The 17439-nt window shown below is 42.2% G+C and overlaps 1 protein-coding gene across 1 annotated transcript in view; it reads left to right on the top strand.

Annotated features, from left to right (window-relative positions):
• The window catches only part of SNTB1 (syntrophin beta 1), a 116014-nt gene that overhangs the window by 63003 nt on the left and 35572 nt on the right, over nt 1–17439 (top strand). The window contains exon 3 of the mRNA XM_065054345.1: nt 10414–10621. Within this exon, the coding sequence (XP_064910417.1) occupies nt 10414–10621 (208 nt within the window). The remainder of the gene's footprint in view (nt 1–10413; nt 10622–17439) is intronic.

Raw genomic sequence — 17439 nt, 5'->3', positions numbered from 1 at the left:
CCTTTCCTAATGGACACTACAGATTTAGCAGGACTGGCCTCTGGTTTAGGAAACTGGGGTCTTTTTATTTTTTTTCTGTTACCGTATGTTGTAGGTGGGCAAAAGAAAGAGAAGGGACTTATGTATGCAGGGGGGGATAGAGCAAAGGTAAAGATGCTATAAAGATACCAGTATAAAAAAATCCCCCTCCACACTTCCTCAGGCAATTTGTGCCTTGCTCTTTGTGCTGTTATTGAGCTGCTCTCTGCAGACAAAATCTCTGTGAAACAGAGAGACCATACTTAATTCACATGTTGTTGTAGCTACAGCTTGAGATCCTTGGATGAAAGGCATATAGCACTTAATTATCATTATTGGTACAGACATGTTTTACTGTTTGAATATCAATAAGTCCTTTGAAGAAGTCATTGAGCCTGCTAGAGTCAAAGTCCTGGTATCAAGAATTTTTGTTACTGTTGTTTTTTGGTTTGGTTTGGTTTGTTTGTTTTTTTTTTCCTGGTGGACTGTGTTTATTATCTGTTTAGATTACTGTTAAACTAGGGAAAAAAATCAACAATCTGACATTAAAGTAAAAAGCAACTTGAAAGGATGTAGTTCGAATTCAGAAAAGAACAAAAACGACGGAAATCAGGGTTAAATTCTGGTTGACTCTCCCCTCACCCTCCAACCACCCTGCTGTGCAGAGCACAGGGTCTGTTATAGAAGGATGATCTGCCACTGTGAAGCCCTTTACATCCTTGCCCAAAAAATGTAGTGCATTTAAGGTCAAGGCAAATGTGAGTTTTTAACCTTAGCTCCCAACTATTTTACTGTTATGGATCTAAATCCTCCTTTTGAATAAGGTAAGATGTTTCTTGTCATGTTCTTGTTTGTTTATAGTACTGTAACTGCTAATCTGCCCCCTAAATCTTCTCTTTACTGGAAGGGGTGAACAAGTAGGCGGTACTTGAGATTTATCTAATGTTCTCTCTTTTCAAGTTAGATGATTTAGCTAAAAAGACATTGACAGTGTCTCCTTCAGTACCCTGAGGGTAGGAGAAGGAAGAAATTGGGGTGTAGGCATGGGGAGATGAGTGGAGTGGTGGGATGGCTGAAGGGCCAGGCAGGGGGGAAGGCCTCCTCCTTCATACATTAACATGTCCTCTCCAAGAGCTGCATGGCAGTGGGACCCCCCATGGTGGCTGGGGTCAATGCACTCAGGGCTGTCAGATGAGAGACCCATAAGGTTGCATTTATTCTCTTATGTTGGAAATTTGTGGCAAGTCATTAATTGCTAGAATTAATAATTGTTTCAGGCTGGGCTGTCTGATGGTCCTCTATTTTCTACATCATCTGCTTTTCAGGCAGCTCTGCAATCACTGGTGCATTTTGGAAGCTGCAATCATCCCTCTTGCTAAGGGGCAGTTTTCCAACCTTGTAGGAGCTGGAGCTCTGAAACCTCTAGGCAGAAAGGGTGAAAAATTTATTTTGCTTTTTTTCATTATTAGGTATAGTTATTCTCAATCATTTGTAAAACTCCCCGCCAGCCAAACAGGTCATTGGGTTTACTCTGGGTCATATGAACTTACCTCTTCAGTTTCTTCTCAGCCTTCTTGGAAGGCCACTGAGATCAGATACCTCTGTAGGACTGTCCCTTCTGTACAGAGGAACATTTTGGTCTCTTTTGAGTCAAATCACCAGCTAAACTTCTTGGAAGAAAAACAAAACAAAACAACAACAAAAAAATCACCAAACCATTTTCTGGCCATTTTCTGCAGGCTGACCTCAAGGGTATTCATTTACACAAACACATCAACAAACTAGGTTAAACTTTGGATGTTTATTTACTTCAGGTTTAATTTTTGGTCTTCTAAGTCATGTTAAAATAGTTTTTTAAGGTCCTAAGGACCTGCTGTAGTTTCTGGGCAACAGTGTGAGAAGTGAGTTGCTGGGGGAATGTGCCAGGGTTTGGAGACACAGTGGAAACCCCTGAGTTATCCTGCGGGATGTTTGAGATACCAGTGTAGAACTGGATAGTTATGGCATGTTGTGACTGACCTTCAATCTGTGCAGGTCCTGGTGAATCTGGGATTGGTCATATCTCATTTTCTTGAAAAACAAGGTACATCTTTCCCCTGCTGTAATGACATGGGGCTTTCTTCCCTCCCCATCCTCCTGGGCCAGACAGGCAAGCTCCTTCCCATATCCAGCACAAATTGAATAGGAATGGGCAAAGCGTGTGTTGTTCAAAAAAAAGTCTCTGTGCATGCATGCAGCTTTGTGAGTGTAAATAAAACTTTGTGTATGGGTGCGTATCTATGTGTGAACAGGACCAAATGTGACCTGACAGGAATAAAATGTGTCACAGTGCGCGGGTGGCAAGGAAGGATGTGTGTGGTGTGGAGGTGGCGGTAACCGAGGCTGGCAGAATGCTTTCAGCTGGATTTTCAATTAACAAACTTTTAACCAAGGTCTTTATTTTCTGTGAAAGTATTTAAATAAGGAGTTAAGGGAGAAAAAGAAGGTATGGTGGGGTTTTGTGTCATATTTTGTTTGGGTTTGTTGGGTATTTTTTTCAGCTATTGCTGCAGTTAGGGGAGTTTTGAAAAAGAGAATTTTGATTTTTTTTACCAACCAGCTTCGACTGTAGAGGATTGAGCTGAGGAATAGAAATAAGAGCAAAATAACTGGAAATGAATCAGGGGAGGGGGAACAAGAAGAAGAAACTCCTTGAGACATGCACAGAGGGAAGGGGGAAGAACAAATTAAGAAAACGGATGGAGGAAGAAGGCAACCAACCAGGCAAAGAGATGAACCAAGAGAGTGAAAACCACAGCAGATTTTATTTAGTGAACATTTTTGCAAAAAAAAAAGAAAAATCAAAGCACTGAAGAGGTGGAGGAAGAGGAATGCTCCAGGAAATGTCTCAGATTAAAGGGAAAGTTGGAGCAGTGTGAGCGCTGCAGGGCAGGACAGAGGAGGGCAGTTAATCATGTTTTATGTATATCTGTATGTAAAGGAATGCAAGTGCTGACATCCAGACTGCTGCTAAATAATGTTGGAGAGCAACGCTAACACCCCTGAGATCTGCCAAACAAAGAAAGTTGATATGGAAAGGTTTCAGTTTCCTGCCATGCTCGTTGTCCCTACATTCTTTGTGTTATGGTGTGGAGCCAGTGACAACCTCCAGACCCTTTTTCCTGCCTGGCTGTTGTCCTGTGCTCAGGGCTGGACTCTCCTTCCCTTATCAGCGGGTCTGCAAATTGGATTTCAGTCTTACAGCTCTGATCTGGCTTGATCTGCTGTTAAACAACCAGCAGGATTTTCAGCTGGTGTATTTGAAGCTGCTCGCTCCTGCACCTTGTGTAGTCACTTGTAGGGCAGTAAATTATGAATTACCGCCCCAGCGTGAGCCTCGGGTGTTGGGCTGCCAGCGTAGGTGCCGCAGCTCAGTGTTGGTAGGTACTGAGGCTGGGCTTTAGTGCTTCAGTTGTACATGCAGACATTGCTATTTTAATACTCTGTGGTCACTTTTAGCTCTCACATACATTTCTGCTGATGGAAATTCCTGTTTTCCTGCAGTAGAAATCAGGGAGACTTATGCTGAAGTTGTTACTTCTTCTCATCACTTGCATACAGCTTTTCCATTGATCTCTGAGTCTATTCAATGACAAGATGCATTTACTGCCAGCAGTGAAGGTGCTGGGAGGTGAGCCATGCCTGCTGTCCCTGAAGAGGCTGGCAGCATCCCCCTGAGGCTGGCTCCCAGATGGTGCCCTCTCCTCAGTGCTTAGAGGCCAATAATTGATCCAGAGGGAATTTGTGGTTTTGTTGTTATGGCTGTTGAACAGTCCAGCTTCTGGTTTGCTTCATTTGGCAACTAAACTGTGATCCCTGGAATGTCTTGATTATGGAAGATATAAAGTAGGTGTATAAAATAATGAGACATTGAGACATATCCTGCTAGGTGAGGTGGAACTGCTATTTGTCTCTTCCATGGAGAATTTCTCCTGTGACAATTCATCCAGAAAACAGAGCCGATCAATCAGCAGCCCTGCTCATTTGTCCCATTTCCCTCTTAGTTTTCATCCATGCTTGTGGATCATGTCCCCTTCTTTCCCCTGTGTCTTACTACAGCACTGCCAAAGAGCAACAGTGGTTTTCCTTCTCTGAAGACATCTAGTTCTTCTCCAAGCTCATGATCTCTTATTTATGCAGCAGCATCCAATCCTCATGTCAATTTCAAGAGGTCATTTACCACTATTATCAGCTACAGTCAGGTGCCCTTTGCTTAGCTCAGATGCATCTCCAGCTGCAGAATGTTTGCTTTGCTGCAGAAGGTGTTTTGAGGTTGGCTGTGGCTTTGCTAGAGATGTACCTTTTGTGGCCAAACCATTTTTTTTTTACCCTAGCATTAATACACTTTCCCCCTTGCTGTGAAAGTGTTGCTTCAGGGAGCTGTGGTCAATGTATTGACTACAGCAATCACAACATCTTCTGGTCTTAAAGTTTCAGGCAGCATCTTTGAAAGGTTAAATCAAATTCCCACCATGCCTCTGAATTTTTTTTTCCAAGTAACTGACCCCACTGCTCCTTAAAACAGCACTTTTGCCATTGTTTGGTGCTGAATCCACTGCGAAGAAGGCTGGACTCTGTATTACTGCACTACCAATATTCAGTGCTATTACAATCAAAATATAAAAGAAAACTTCAAGAAAAACGAATATAAGAATAAGGTCTTTTGGGCAATGTGGTGAAAGATTTCTGCTCCTTAACATCCACAGACATTTAAAAACTATTAAATGATGGTTTTGTTGTTCCGGGTAGACACAGCAGTATGTGATGTGCTGTGCAGATTAGTCGGCATCGGCACACAGTGCTGTGAGCAAGTCTGTTGCATGTTGCTGAACCAAATCCTTTCCTTACGTGCATGCGGCACAACTCCACTGATATCCCTTTTATTAAAGCCCAGCTGGCAGCAAATAGAAATGAAATCAACTGTGGCAGCTCGGTAGTAATACGTACACCCTTTGCTTGGACGTCAGTCTAGTCCAGCTCCCAGGAAATTAGTATCTAAATTATTTTTACCACTGTAAGTTGAAGGTCAGCAAGTAACTGTTGATACAGTGGGTACCCTTGTCACAGTGAGGGGACCAAGAGACTTTCACATAGAAAAATTCCACTTGATTACCAAATAGCGCTTGCTTGGTAAAATTGCTTTCACATCCATTTAGGTGCATCAAATGAAGATGCTTCTTCATTGCATGCTGGGGAATTCATTGCAAGCCTAACAGTCTCTCTATGGAATGTTTTCCTTATAGAGTAAACCCAAAGTTTCCATTGCTTAATTATAATGTACTTTATTCCTAGTTCATCTCCTGATGCTGCATGCAGAATTGAAAATGAATCTTGACAGGGTTTTCACTTATTTTATAAAAAACCCCTGCAACTATTTAAATATAGTCTCTGTGTTTCTCTAAATGCTTCCCTTACGCTGCAAAGGCTTCTGTGTTTGCACACTCAGAAATCAACAAAATTACTTACTGTGGTTTCATGTGCAGACAGTGATAGAAGAGATGGAGTGAGCAGTTTGGCTGTCACCCTCTTTTTAAGTTTGCGGAGTCAGTGGCAGAGTGTTTTATTCCTGGCTATGGCGGTGCAAAATCAAAGTAGCATGATGGACTCAAATAACTCTGGCTCCAGCTTATCATTAACTTCAAGGGATTTACTCCACACTTTAATCAGTCACTGAATAAATAATCTGACCCAGGAAAAGGCGCAAGGTGTAAATCAGTGCCTGATCTGGTCCTGAGCCAATTCTGGTGGGAGAAGTGCTTTCAAGAGACTTGATAAAAGGTATTACTTAGATAATAAACACTCCTACAGAAAGAGGCCTTATCAAATGTGGAATGAGTATGGCCTATCAAAAATTTGCTTTCAGCTTCTTCTAATCCTCTGTAAAGTAAAAGCTCTGGATGATGCAGTGAGGGAGGGAGTTTCGGCCTCTTACATGCAAGGTTACAGCATTTGGAGGCACTGGGTTTTGTGTCAGCCCCATGTTCTGCGGGTGGAGAAGGGGATGCTGGAAACACTCCTCAGCTCAGTGGGACTCTTTGAGAAGCAGGGAGAAAATTACTCTTCTATTATAAGGTTTGCCAAATGATCTCTGAGAAAATGTGATATCATTCATATGCATTGCCAAGCTGGAGAGATGCCGCGCATCTTGGCAGTCATCTAGAGCTAACATATAATTCCTTTGGGTTGGTATGGGCTTTATCAGAAACAGCTCCATATGCAGTATTTACATAACTGTGGTGGAGTGTGAGAATAAACACAGCTGTGGCATTGCCCTAAATATTTCAGTTCAGTGGGGAATTAAGGGAACTTTATCACTGAACTGCAGATAAACAGAAGTCAGTAAGCGGTGGTCAGTTTAGCCAAGGAACAAATCAAAGCTACAATGGCTGGACTGCTGGAAACATGTAAGTGCTTTAGTGCTGGAGTTTACTAAGGTCACTGCTATATTTTGCTTTTCAAAAAAACATGGAAATGCCATCAGTCAGCTGTTATACAAGAAGTATCATCTGAAAGGACTGGTGAATCAAAGCAGCGTAGGCTGAATGGCAGAGAAGGGAAGACTTTATAGGGACGCAGCACTTCCCGCATCTGGTTGCGGTTGGAGTCCATGGGTTTCTGGGAAGATTTTTAGTTTCTGTTAGTTTCTCCATCCCAACTGACTGCAGAGACAGGAGACCTGGATCTTCCGCAGAAATCTCTAAGCCCGGTTTCTAAAAGATAGATTGAGACTTTTGTCCTTAAGGTATGAATAAAAAAGGTACACTACCTAGCAGCTTGCACAGGAACCGTGCTTGCAGATGTATTCCATGGGCTAGACCAGTGCCATGGATAGAAGGATTCAGTTTCAGGGCTGCAGATGGAGCATTTATTCCTGTTTTGAACTCACTTTTGAGAAGTATACCATGTATTGTCCAATCTTCCTGTGACTCAGCTCAGGGAATGAGGTAGACTTTCTGCAGTTGTTAGCGTGTCACCATCAAACTTTGGGGACTGACAAGCCGTCCCCAAAATAGCCCCATTAGAAGGCAACAAGGGATGATATTTTGAGAGTATTTTTGCAAGCATGGCTCAGTATGTGTGTGTGCGTGTGTATACTAGAATGTATACATTGATATCACAGTAGAATGTGTATATATTGAAATAGGCATAGTTTAGAATCGCTCACACAGAATTGTAAAGAGCTGTCTAAATGTTCATTATTTTAGGGGACAGAACTCTTATAGAAATACTTCAATAGCCACCATCGAGGGAAATACAATTAAATGAAGGCCCAAGTAGCAAAATACTCAATTGTATGTCAGCTGCTTGCTTTACTTAAAAATTTATTTAAGCATTTAAGAATTGGAGGGAAGCAAGTTGCCATTTGGAAGCTCTTTCAGTTCTAGATAATTTATTTTTAAAACAGAACCTGCTACAACTCCAACTTAAAAAGAAATTACACAAGTTTGCTGCTATTCCTTTGCAACTGTAAAAGCAGCACATTCTTCTGTATCTTCATAGCCCTTGTTCAACACTTTGTTCACTGCATGATATGCAGCAGCTTTGGAGGTGGAAGTTCCCTTACAGAAACCACAGGCTTTGTAAAGAGCATTGTTTCACACAATCCATACAGTGCATGAACATTTTTCAAATCCAGCACAATACTGCTGTGCTGAACAAATAAGTTTTATCTTTAAAAATGTATTAAAATGGGAGGTAGAGTGCAGAAAATCCTGAGTGCTGCTCCTGGCATGTTCCTTGCCTTGTCTGGGTTATGCACCTTCCCATTTTTTGGTGGTAAAGTGGGGATGCTGTCACTGATCTCATCTGTAAAATGCTGTGAGGTCCCCTGCCAAGAAGTGCTCTGTAAGTAAGAAGCAATGATTCACCTATTACTACAATTTGCTTTGAAAATCCAAGTCTGTGTAGTTTGTTTCCATTGACAGCTGCCTACAAAGACAAGTTCAAACTCAGGTTCGTAAGGCAATGGGAGAGCAGTGTTTCTGATAGAAAGCCAGACCAGGGTGTAGTAACTAGAACAGAATAGACCATTTCAGTTGGAAGGGACCTACAACAATCATCTAGTCCAACTGCCTGACCAATTCAGAGCTGACCAAAAGTTAAAGTTTGTTATTAAGGGCATTGTCCAAATGCCTCTTAAACACTGATGGGCATAGGCCATCAATCATCTCTCTAGGAAGCCTGTTCCAGGGTTTGACCACTGTCTTGGTAAAGAAATGCCTCCTAATGTCCAGTTTGAACCTCTCCCAGTGCAGCTTTGAATCATTCCCATGTGTCCTATCACTGGATACCAGGGAGAAGGGCTCAGCACCTCCCTCTCCATGTCCCCTCCTCAGGAAGCTACAAAGAGCAATAAGGTGACCCCTCAGCCTCTTTTTCCCCAAACTAGAAAAGCCCAAAGTCCTCACATGACATTCCTTCCAGTCGTGTCACCAGCTTTGTTGCCCTCCTCTGGACATATTCAAGGACCTTCGCATCCTTCTTGAATGGTGGTGCCCAAAACTGCACACAGTGCTCTAAGGTGAGGCTGCACCAACACTGAATATAGTGGGAATACAGACATGCATGGTTTTAATGATCACCAGACACAAATGGCTAAATTATATAACTGTTGGGGAGGCCACTTTTCTTATTCACAAGTTCTTCATCATCTATAATAATGAGGAGTTTTTGGCACCTGAGACTGAATCCTTGGTGCATCCTGGAGTGGCTAAATAAGAGCTTTTATTTTCAGACAGTGCTGAGCCCCAGCAGCTCTACTGAGGAAACATGCATTATTGTGTTCGCTCAGCGCTTTCTGAAAAATCAACCCACTTTTCAAGCTATCTGAACTGTGATTTAGGACCCTGAACAGTTCAGCTGCTGAGTTTGGAAAATTATGACCTTTTCTATCTTTAGAGCAGCGTCTACATGAAGACCTCCCCTTCCCAAAGTGGACAAACACGAGACCAGCGGTCCTCGCTCTCCCAGCCCCAGAGAGCTGTGCAGATCAAGTCACCCTCTGTTCTGGATTCTGCTCTGGTTTAACCAATTAATTAAAATAGCTTAATTGTTAGTTAAGCTCCAAATTGCAGGATTTTTTAATTGCATAACAAATATTTGTAATACAGTGATGTCTTGAACCTCAACCTGAATAAATTCCACTGAACTAATTACTTTTCTGCTACAGAAAGGAGTCGTTGTGTGTCCCAGAGATCAGACAGCAACACACAGGACAGAACTACGTGCTTAGGCTCAGATCCCACATCAAATTTGTGTGGGTAATGTTCAGGGGCAATCACTGTACGTGTATAATGAAAAAGCACAAATGTGATATGGAGTTTAGTGATGGGCAATGACCAGAGCTTGGTTTTATAATCACTAGATAACAATAAACTAGGCTATTACTTAGTGGGTTATTTAACAAATGTTCAAGTAAAAATGGCCCACAAAGCTATAAAGAGCACAAAAAGCCCCACTAATAACTTCACTGAGAACAGAGCTGAAATAGCTGCAGCTGCCTCTCAAAGCATTTTTGTTGTTGTTGTTAGCAAAGGTGTTGGCACAGGTCCCATAACAGTGATGGACAGGATTCATTTTCCTGAAAGCTGTGTTCATCTATGCTTTTCAAACCACAGTGGTGGGGTAGAAGCCCACAGGATGGTCTAGCAAGTACATATTTTGGGAAAAAAAAAATCTTTATCCACATAGGTTTGGAAGACTGTGAAAGACGCCTGCCAGCAGCAATCATACAATTGTGGTTGGTCCCTTTCTTGCTGCCGCTGTTAGCAGGATTTAACTGGAGCACTGAGGATATTGGTAACTCTTGGAGAAGGCCAGTTATGCTGGGCTTCTGGTTGATGCCTAGAGGTGTCACTGAAACCACAACGCCGTCCTAAGAAAACTCCTCCATTTGGGTTGAGGGTGGTTTTCATTTAGCTCTGTATGTGTAAAATAAGCCCATTGAGAAACTCTGGGTGTGCCGTTATGTCCAACTAAAGAAGGCAGCAGCTTATCCCCAGCTGCTCTGCAGTCATCACCCATGCAGCTCAGGGTGGTTGCCGTGTTGGAGAATGTTAATGGGTGAATGCTCCTCTTGCCTTTACATGTGGATCTCCTGTTGACATGCTAGATGTGGGGTGGCATCAGCACTAGCAAATCCCCTTCTCAAGTATTTTACTGTCATGCCAGTACAGATGTGACTGCAGTTAAGATGACCCTACTCTATTCAAGTGTTGTAAAGGTAAGTTTTTAGTGATAGGTCTCGATATTAGTATCCTTCTTTTTAACTCATTGCTAACACTAAGCAAGGTAATACATAGAGCCGCCTAACACTACCTGAGTGAACATAATGCTTTTTCCCCCCCATTTTTCTAGACTTATTGAAGTTCATTCACCTGATGCCAAGCACACCGTGGTGCTCAGGAGTAAAGATTCGGCTACAGCCCAGGCCTGGTTCAATGCCATCCACTCCAGTGTCAATGAGCTCATCCCCAGGGTGATTGCAGAGGTCAGAGACCAGCTGGGTAAAACAGGGATTGCTGGAAGTCGAGAGATTAGGCATCTAGGCTGGCTTGCAGAAAAGGTAACGAAAACGTTCTTATTTTCATTTCTAAGCTCTCTCTTTCTCACTTGCTCTTTGCTCCTGAATTCAGCCTTGTCTGGAAGTGGAGAAGCTAAATGAGGTCCTGAGTTTTGATTTAGGTTTCCATTAAGATTTTTCTTTTCTTAATGTGCCAATTTTTTGTGCTTTTTAAAACAAACAAACAAAACTAAGGGTTCCCTGAGTCTTCACTTCTGTATGCAAATTAACAGACTTTTGCATCAAGAGTCTCATAGTCTGTCACGTTCTATGGCATGGGACATGAGTCACAAAAACTGACACCAGCCTTGAGCTCCCATTTATGTACAGGAGATGTCACCTTCTGAGTCCCAGACTGGGAAATAACCAGTTTCTTGGTCCATGGTCCACCACTCTGCTGTGCCTGGCTGCAGGAGCTGGGTATGGTCTGGAGCATGTGGTGGTGTCCACGCTGCATCTGGGAGCTTCTTCCTTAGTTGTAACCTTGCATTTGAGGTAATCTTCCCAGAAGGGCAAGCTTGCAATTGCAACTCTTACCCCATGTCTTGCACAGTTTCAGTTTCAAAATATTTTACGCCACAAAGGAAAGATGGTGTTCAGTTTGAAAGTAATTTGAGATCTGTTGACCTGTAGAAAGCCAACCCATCAATGCATAGGGAGGCTGTCAGTATGAGATGGTCTGGTTTTAAATCAGTACTCTCAGAATTTGTTCTAGGCTTTTAAACAACTAATAAGTGTGGATTTTCTACAGTAACAGTGTTAGGATTGTACCTAGAAATACCTCCTATCCAGGTATTGCCTGGGCAGCCATTCAGAGCACGTCTGCCTCTCGACCTGGGGTGTGTGGAAAAATGGCCACTGTGTACACACTGCCCTTTCAACCTGTAGATCCAGCACAGGTGTGGAAAGCTGATTGCAATTGGCCTGAAAAAATACTGTACATTTTAGCTCTACCTGGAAATTTGCAGATAAGGTAATAAGGGAGCCACAGCTGCAGGCACCATATTTCAATCTAGTGTCATTTACGAAGGCACACCATTAATTTCTAGCAAAATATGGGTCAGTCCACACCACCTGTGGTGAGTCAAAGATTGCAAAACCTTGCAGGCAGATTTAGTGTGTTTCCCTGTCCCTCCCTCCAAGCTTGCAGAGCAGGGAGGACGGCACAGCTCTGGAGCTTAGTGCTGGAGAAAATGTAAAAATTGTAGGGAATCATTTGGGTTTAAAACACCAAAGCATTGGTAAGTAGATTTTAACAGTATTAAACTGTACAGCCATGTGGTCTTTAATCCCATTTTCCTTTTTGTGTTCATTTCTATAAGAGGCTTTTTCTATTGCAAAATATGCTCCTCTGAAAGGGTAACTGCTCTGTAGCAGATCACATAGACCTTATATATATAATATAAAATACTCACAGGTCATTTTAAGCAGACATATGGCATGCCTCTGCTTTCTGAATTTCCTTTCCTTACGGTTAATACACAGTATCCTGTTCATGCACTTCGTCCTCCTCTTTTTTTTTTCTTTACGGACTGAGCTCTTTTTTCTCGTTACTCATTATGGGCTGGTTCAAGGTCCCGCTGAATTTAGTGGTGAAACTTGTGTTGCCTTTAATAGGGCCAGGCTGTGGCTCTGTGCGTCTTCCAGTGTATTTACAGTGGCTGTCATCAAGAATTAGCCTTGAGAAATTTGCAGTGACATTGTTATCCAAAAGGCAACATGTTTTTTTCATTAAACTAACCATCCAGAGAAGTGCAATAGTAATGGAGTGAGGTCAAAAGTTACCGGCTTCTTCTCACGTTGGAAATTTGTTGAAAAGCAGAGAAAATCATTACATATGATAAAAAATGATGTGAAATTGTTTTTATTTTGTTACTGGACTGTGGGCTGTAAAGCCTGGATGAAAGAAAGATAACCCAAAGCATGGGAGAGGAAGGTATATATAGTGTGCATGTATAATATATGTAAAGTGTATATACACTGTTTCAGAGGAGGTGTTCAAGGCACCTGCATGAGGTGCTGACCACAGATTTTCTAGATGCTCCTCATGCAAAGCCTTGGTTTGCCACTGGGGAGACATTAAATTCTGCAGTAATTTTTGGAAACATACTGGGAATACCAGCTCTCTTCTCCTAGGGTGAGCTTCCCTACCACATCCACTGATGGTTGGATTCTAAACATTAGAGTTCAGAAAGGGACCTTGTTATTAGTAGCCAGAAAATAAAACATGTGCCTTGTATTTTACCTAATATTATAATTATTTTTTTTTTTTCTCTGTGATATTTTGTGGCATATGTTGCTATTTTTCCATATACTGCAGTGGGAAGAAATCTGAACTCCGTGTTGAAAAGCATCTTAGACTGTAACTTTAGAAACAGCTTTTATGGTATTGCATTATGCTACTTACATAGCTTATCCTTACAGTCAATTCTCAGTAAAATGGAACAGGGCTAAGTGAGATGAATTCTTCTGCTTGTTTGGGGATTGCAGAATGTAATCCCATAGAAGTGTCACTGTAATTTGCTGTGATTACTCTCTGCTTTCATTAAGCCATTTCCTGGTTTGACATTTTTTATATGTCTCTGCTCTAAACTTAGCTCTAAACTTCAACCTTTATGGTACTACAAAAATAGATTCATTAGCGGAGCCTCCCTCAGGTGGGTATCATTAAAATAAATAGTAGGTTATCTAAGGTAGTATGCAATCTCATGCTAACAGGATTCTTCCACCTCCACTGAACTTCCCTGTGAAGACAGGCCTGAATTTGTGGTCTTCAGCATGAAACATCCATCAGGTCCCTGGCTGTGCCCTGGGGTGGGCAGTGAGGGGCCTTCAGCATGTAAAGCAAAGAGCTCTACATCACTTTAAGAAAGCAATCACTCACTGTGGCATTATTATAGGTAAGGAGAAAAACAGCCAGAAGCAATCATTAGAGATGCCATAATCCCTCTTTTATTAAGGCACTAACCTTGTCCTGACCTTGACCTTATGGCAAGAGTTTCTGAAGCTGGCCAAGGATTAGGGAGTTGTATTAGTCACCAGCATCCTAAAACTTTTCTGTAACTAAAAGAAAAGCCAAGTACTGGTTTGTAATGAGGTGTGTGCACTCCCCATCACCTTTTCTTCCCTTTATTCCCTTTATTCCCTTCTCACTTCACCGAGACTTGTGGGATTAACAAGCGTGCTAAACTGGCAGGAAGAGCTACATGTGGGTTTTAATCTTTCCAGGTCATTCCTTTTTTTAATGCTCCCTGTAAAGACACTTTTAGTGACCAAAGACATAAAAAGAGGTTAGTAATGTCATCCTGACTGAGGAGCTTTTCCATATGTGTGTTAATTGCTCCTCTTCTTTCCAGGAATCCTTACAACCCTTGTAGAAATGTGTTTTCCACCTCTCTTTTTCCCGCTTCTTTATAGTTTTGCACATCTTGTGGCCTATAGAGGAGCTGAACCAGGCATTGCTGCTTTTCTCTTTACACTCATCCACCTACTGTTGAGTTCCTTCATGAGGAGCAAATTTGTCTCTTGCACTGGAGAGAGCTAAAATGCTGAGGAAACAGTAGTTTGTTTTATCAGTTTGTAACTTCTGTTCCAATAAACCAAGATACCGTTGCCAAAAGCTTTATCTACACTTTTGCCTTTTTAATGCAAACACAAAAAGGTGTTCTGGCAAAAGTGGTTTTGCAAAGGCCTTTGCCAATTCAGCAGTCAGCCACACAAGCAGAAGTATGACTGGTTGGGGGGAACTGAAGCTGTAGCCAGGCGCCAGGCTAAATGAAACCCCAAGTTCTGTGTCTTTCCCTGTCCTCACTGTGCCAATGACACTTTAAATGTAGGCTTGGAGCAAAGAAAAAGTGCTTCTGCAGCCAGATACTGTTCTGCTCTCTGGATGTCAAATGTCTTACAGGCACCAGGCTGCTTAAAATGATCTTAAAGCTCCTTTGAGAAACTTAAAAATAGGAGTTGCTGCAAGTTGTCTCTTATAACGTTAATATTTGAAGCTGCAGAAGTGCGTCTCTGGGCTTTTCAAACTAGATCTCAACTCAGTGCTTGATTGCTGCTCATGTTGCTCTGCCTGTGCGGGGCACAAATCTGGAGCGGAGATCAGATGGCAGAAAACACCTGACAGTGGAGGGGAAATAACCAAAGCGGCACGGTGAATTGGAGTTGTTTCTCAGCTCCTGACACTATCTCCAAATGAAAAGTGTGTTAATATATTACAGGCTGTTCAGTCTCCTCAAACCCTAGATAACCATATCATTGTATTAGAGCTGAAGTGTGAGGCGTGTCACAGCAGAGTGATCTTCTTCAGTATCAAGCTGTATATTGCACTATTATATTTATCTTCCTGCTCTCGCTCTAATTCAGAGGAGTGAGTGATAACAGAGAGATTGTGAGCTGTGCAAGCTGTCCAAACAAGATTTAGGCAAATGGCATAACAGTGTATTTGAGGTTGTTTGGTTTTGTTGTTTTTTTTTTTTTTTATTTCTTTTTTCCCCAGTATAAAATGAAAACATTTCTGATTTACTTTTTCCTTTGGACGTATGTTCAGTCATTAGCAAAACCAGTAGACAACAACAGAGCCACATTGTTAGTTTCATCACAAGTAAGTTTTCAAAGAAGAGGAGAGAAGCTTCAGTCTCAAAACTTTGTATAATTTCCAGGTTGTAAAATTGACCTTAAAATGTCTTTGCATGAGAAAACCACCAGCCCATCATGTAGTTAAAACAGTTTGCCTTTATTTAACATTGTGAATATCTGATTTTAATCACCTACTGCTAGGCAGCATTTTAAAAACCTTGGCATGTCTGTGTCCGTGGTTGGGGCTGTCACCGTCCGTCCCCCTTAGCATTCCCAGCTCTCCTGTCATGGTGGTGGCAGTGCTTGTCTGGCCCTGAGCCAGATCAGATAGCTACGCTGATAGAAAACTCATTACTTTCAGTGGGGTAGCGTTAGTTTTCTGCAGGTTTTATGACAAATTCAAATCCCAATGCAGGAGAAGTGGTGATGGCCTGTGCAGAGGGGCCGGGGCTGGGAAACGCGGCGGCCTGGTGAGGCCTCGTCAGGCTGCACAGGCTGAACCGGCGGCGTGTTCAGGAAGAAAAGTCAGGTTGTACTAATCCCAGGCTTGTGTCCTGGCCCTGGAAAGTACCTGTGTGTGTTTAGGCTCTAACTGCAGCGAGTTTTGGCTTGTGCAGTGTCTTAAGCCCCACTGCAAATCAGTGTATGTTTTAACTAGATAAATAACCTACTAGAAACATGGGCTAAGAAAACTATTAGTCAAATGCCTGATTTCTTTGCAATTAAATTACATTCCTATAGTGTGGTGTCCTTTGTAATTTCTAGTCTCTACAGGGTTGTTTTTGTTTTTTTTCTCTTTTCAGTCTCTGTTTCCTTATTATTTAGGCATGTTTGGAAATACTAGCCATCTATAATTCCAAGGAAGAAGAGCAAGGCAATTTGGTCCTGGCCTCTTGTTCTGACTTGTTAGAGAAGGACCCAGTTTCTCATATTGATAATATACACCTGGTTATAATCTTAAAATTGATCTGACCTTTTGGAGATTATACTTACCTCAAAACAGAAAATCTTCTGTGTGTCCTAAATTAGAAATTGTACTTTTAAATCCCAGCTAATTACTTTCTGTGGAGTGCTTACATCCAAATGAAGAGTCCTGCTTTTGCCCTGTGTCACTTGACCTTGCAGCTTATTAATTCCGGAACTTATTTGTTTGCCTTGTAAAACACCACAACAGAGCGTTTAATTACATTAGCAGTCTTCATTATCTGGGATAACGATCAGCCTGTTCTTAGGAAAGACGTAAACCTGAAATAGCATGAGGAGTAATTTCCTCTCCCAGAATCAGCGGAGTTCCTCCACAGGCCGCTTTTATGAGCAGTAACATTGTTCTCTTCTTGCTTTAGGTGCCTTCAGTAAATGGATATATTAAGGAAAACTTGGGCTGAAAACAGGCATTTCATTCACCATATTGTTCTAAAGGCTTTGCCAGTCTTTATCCATAACACACGTGCTGTTTGTTCCCATGCCAATGAGAGCTGAACAAATGATAAAGTGCAAGAGGACTGGAAAGAAGAATTAGTGTAAATAAATAATGAAAAATTCTAGGAATATGATGGTAAATGCATGAAGGACCTCGTCTTGAAAGTCTATATTTCTGCAGTACAGCTGGGTTGTTGTAGTAAAGGAACCCCCCCCTACCAGATAATTACAGAGCACAATTAAATAGTGAGTGAGCACCATTGTGCCTACAGTAGCCTTCAGGTGGTAAACTATGCTTGCAGAAATTGAGCTGAAGTGTAGACTGGGTCCCTGTATCTCCCCTCAACCTTCCCACAAGAAGGCTGTGTTAGTTCTGGCCAGACCCCAGCAGAAGTGATCACACCCTGTCTGCCCTCCCTCTGCCTCAGTTTTTATCTACCTGTCCTGACAACTGACTTATATTTTTCCATAAAACATAGTATATTGCTGTCCCTGTTCCCATGAACCCCAGGAACGATGAGAAAGTTCTTTTTTAACGTCATCCCATCATGGAGTTTTATTTAACTTCTCCCTTCCTGCATCAGGAGGGACTGTGAGCCCGAAGATGTGACTCCTGCTCTGGCAGCTGTGCCTGTGTGGACAGAGCGGGACACGGACCACAGGTGGGTTCCACGTGGTGGCCGTGGCTCTGCTGCAAGGACATCTCTGCAGATGTCCTGCTGACAAACCTAGGGCAGGATTTGAGAAGGGAAATGACAGGCTGTAGCCTGGAAGGAGGAGAGGATGCTGAAGGGAAATGGGGGGAGTTTCTCTGCCTCCCC

This window comes from Columba livia, chromosome 2, assembly GCF_036013475.1.
Source record: "Columba livia isolate bColLiv1 breed racing homer chromosome 2, bColLiv1.pat.W.v2, whole genome shotgun sequence".
NCBI classification, from domain to species: domain Eukaryota; kingdom Metazoa; phylum Chordata; class Aves; order Columbiformes; family Columbidae; genus Columba; species Columba livia.
This window is presented reverse-complemented; position numbering and strand designations above follow the sequence as displayed.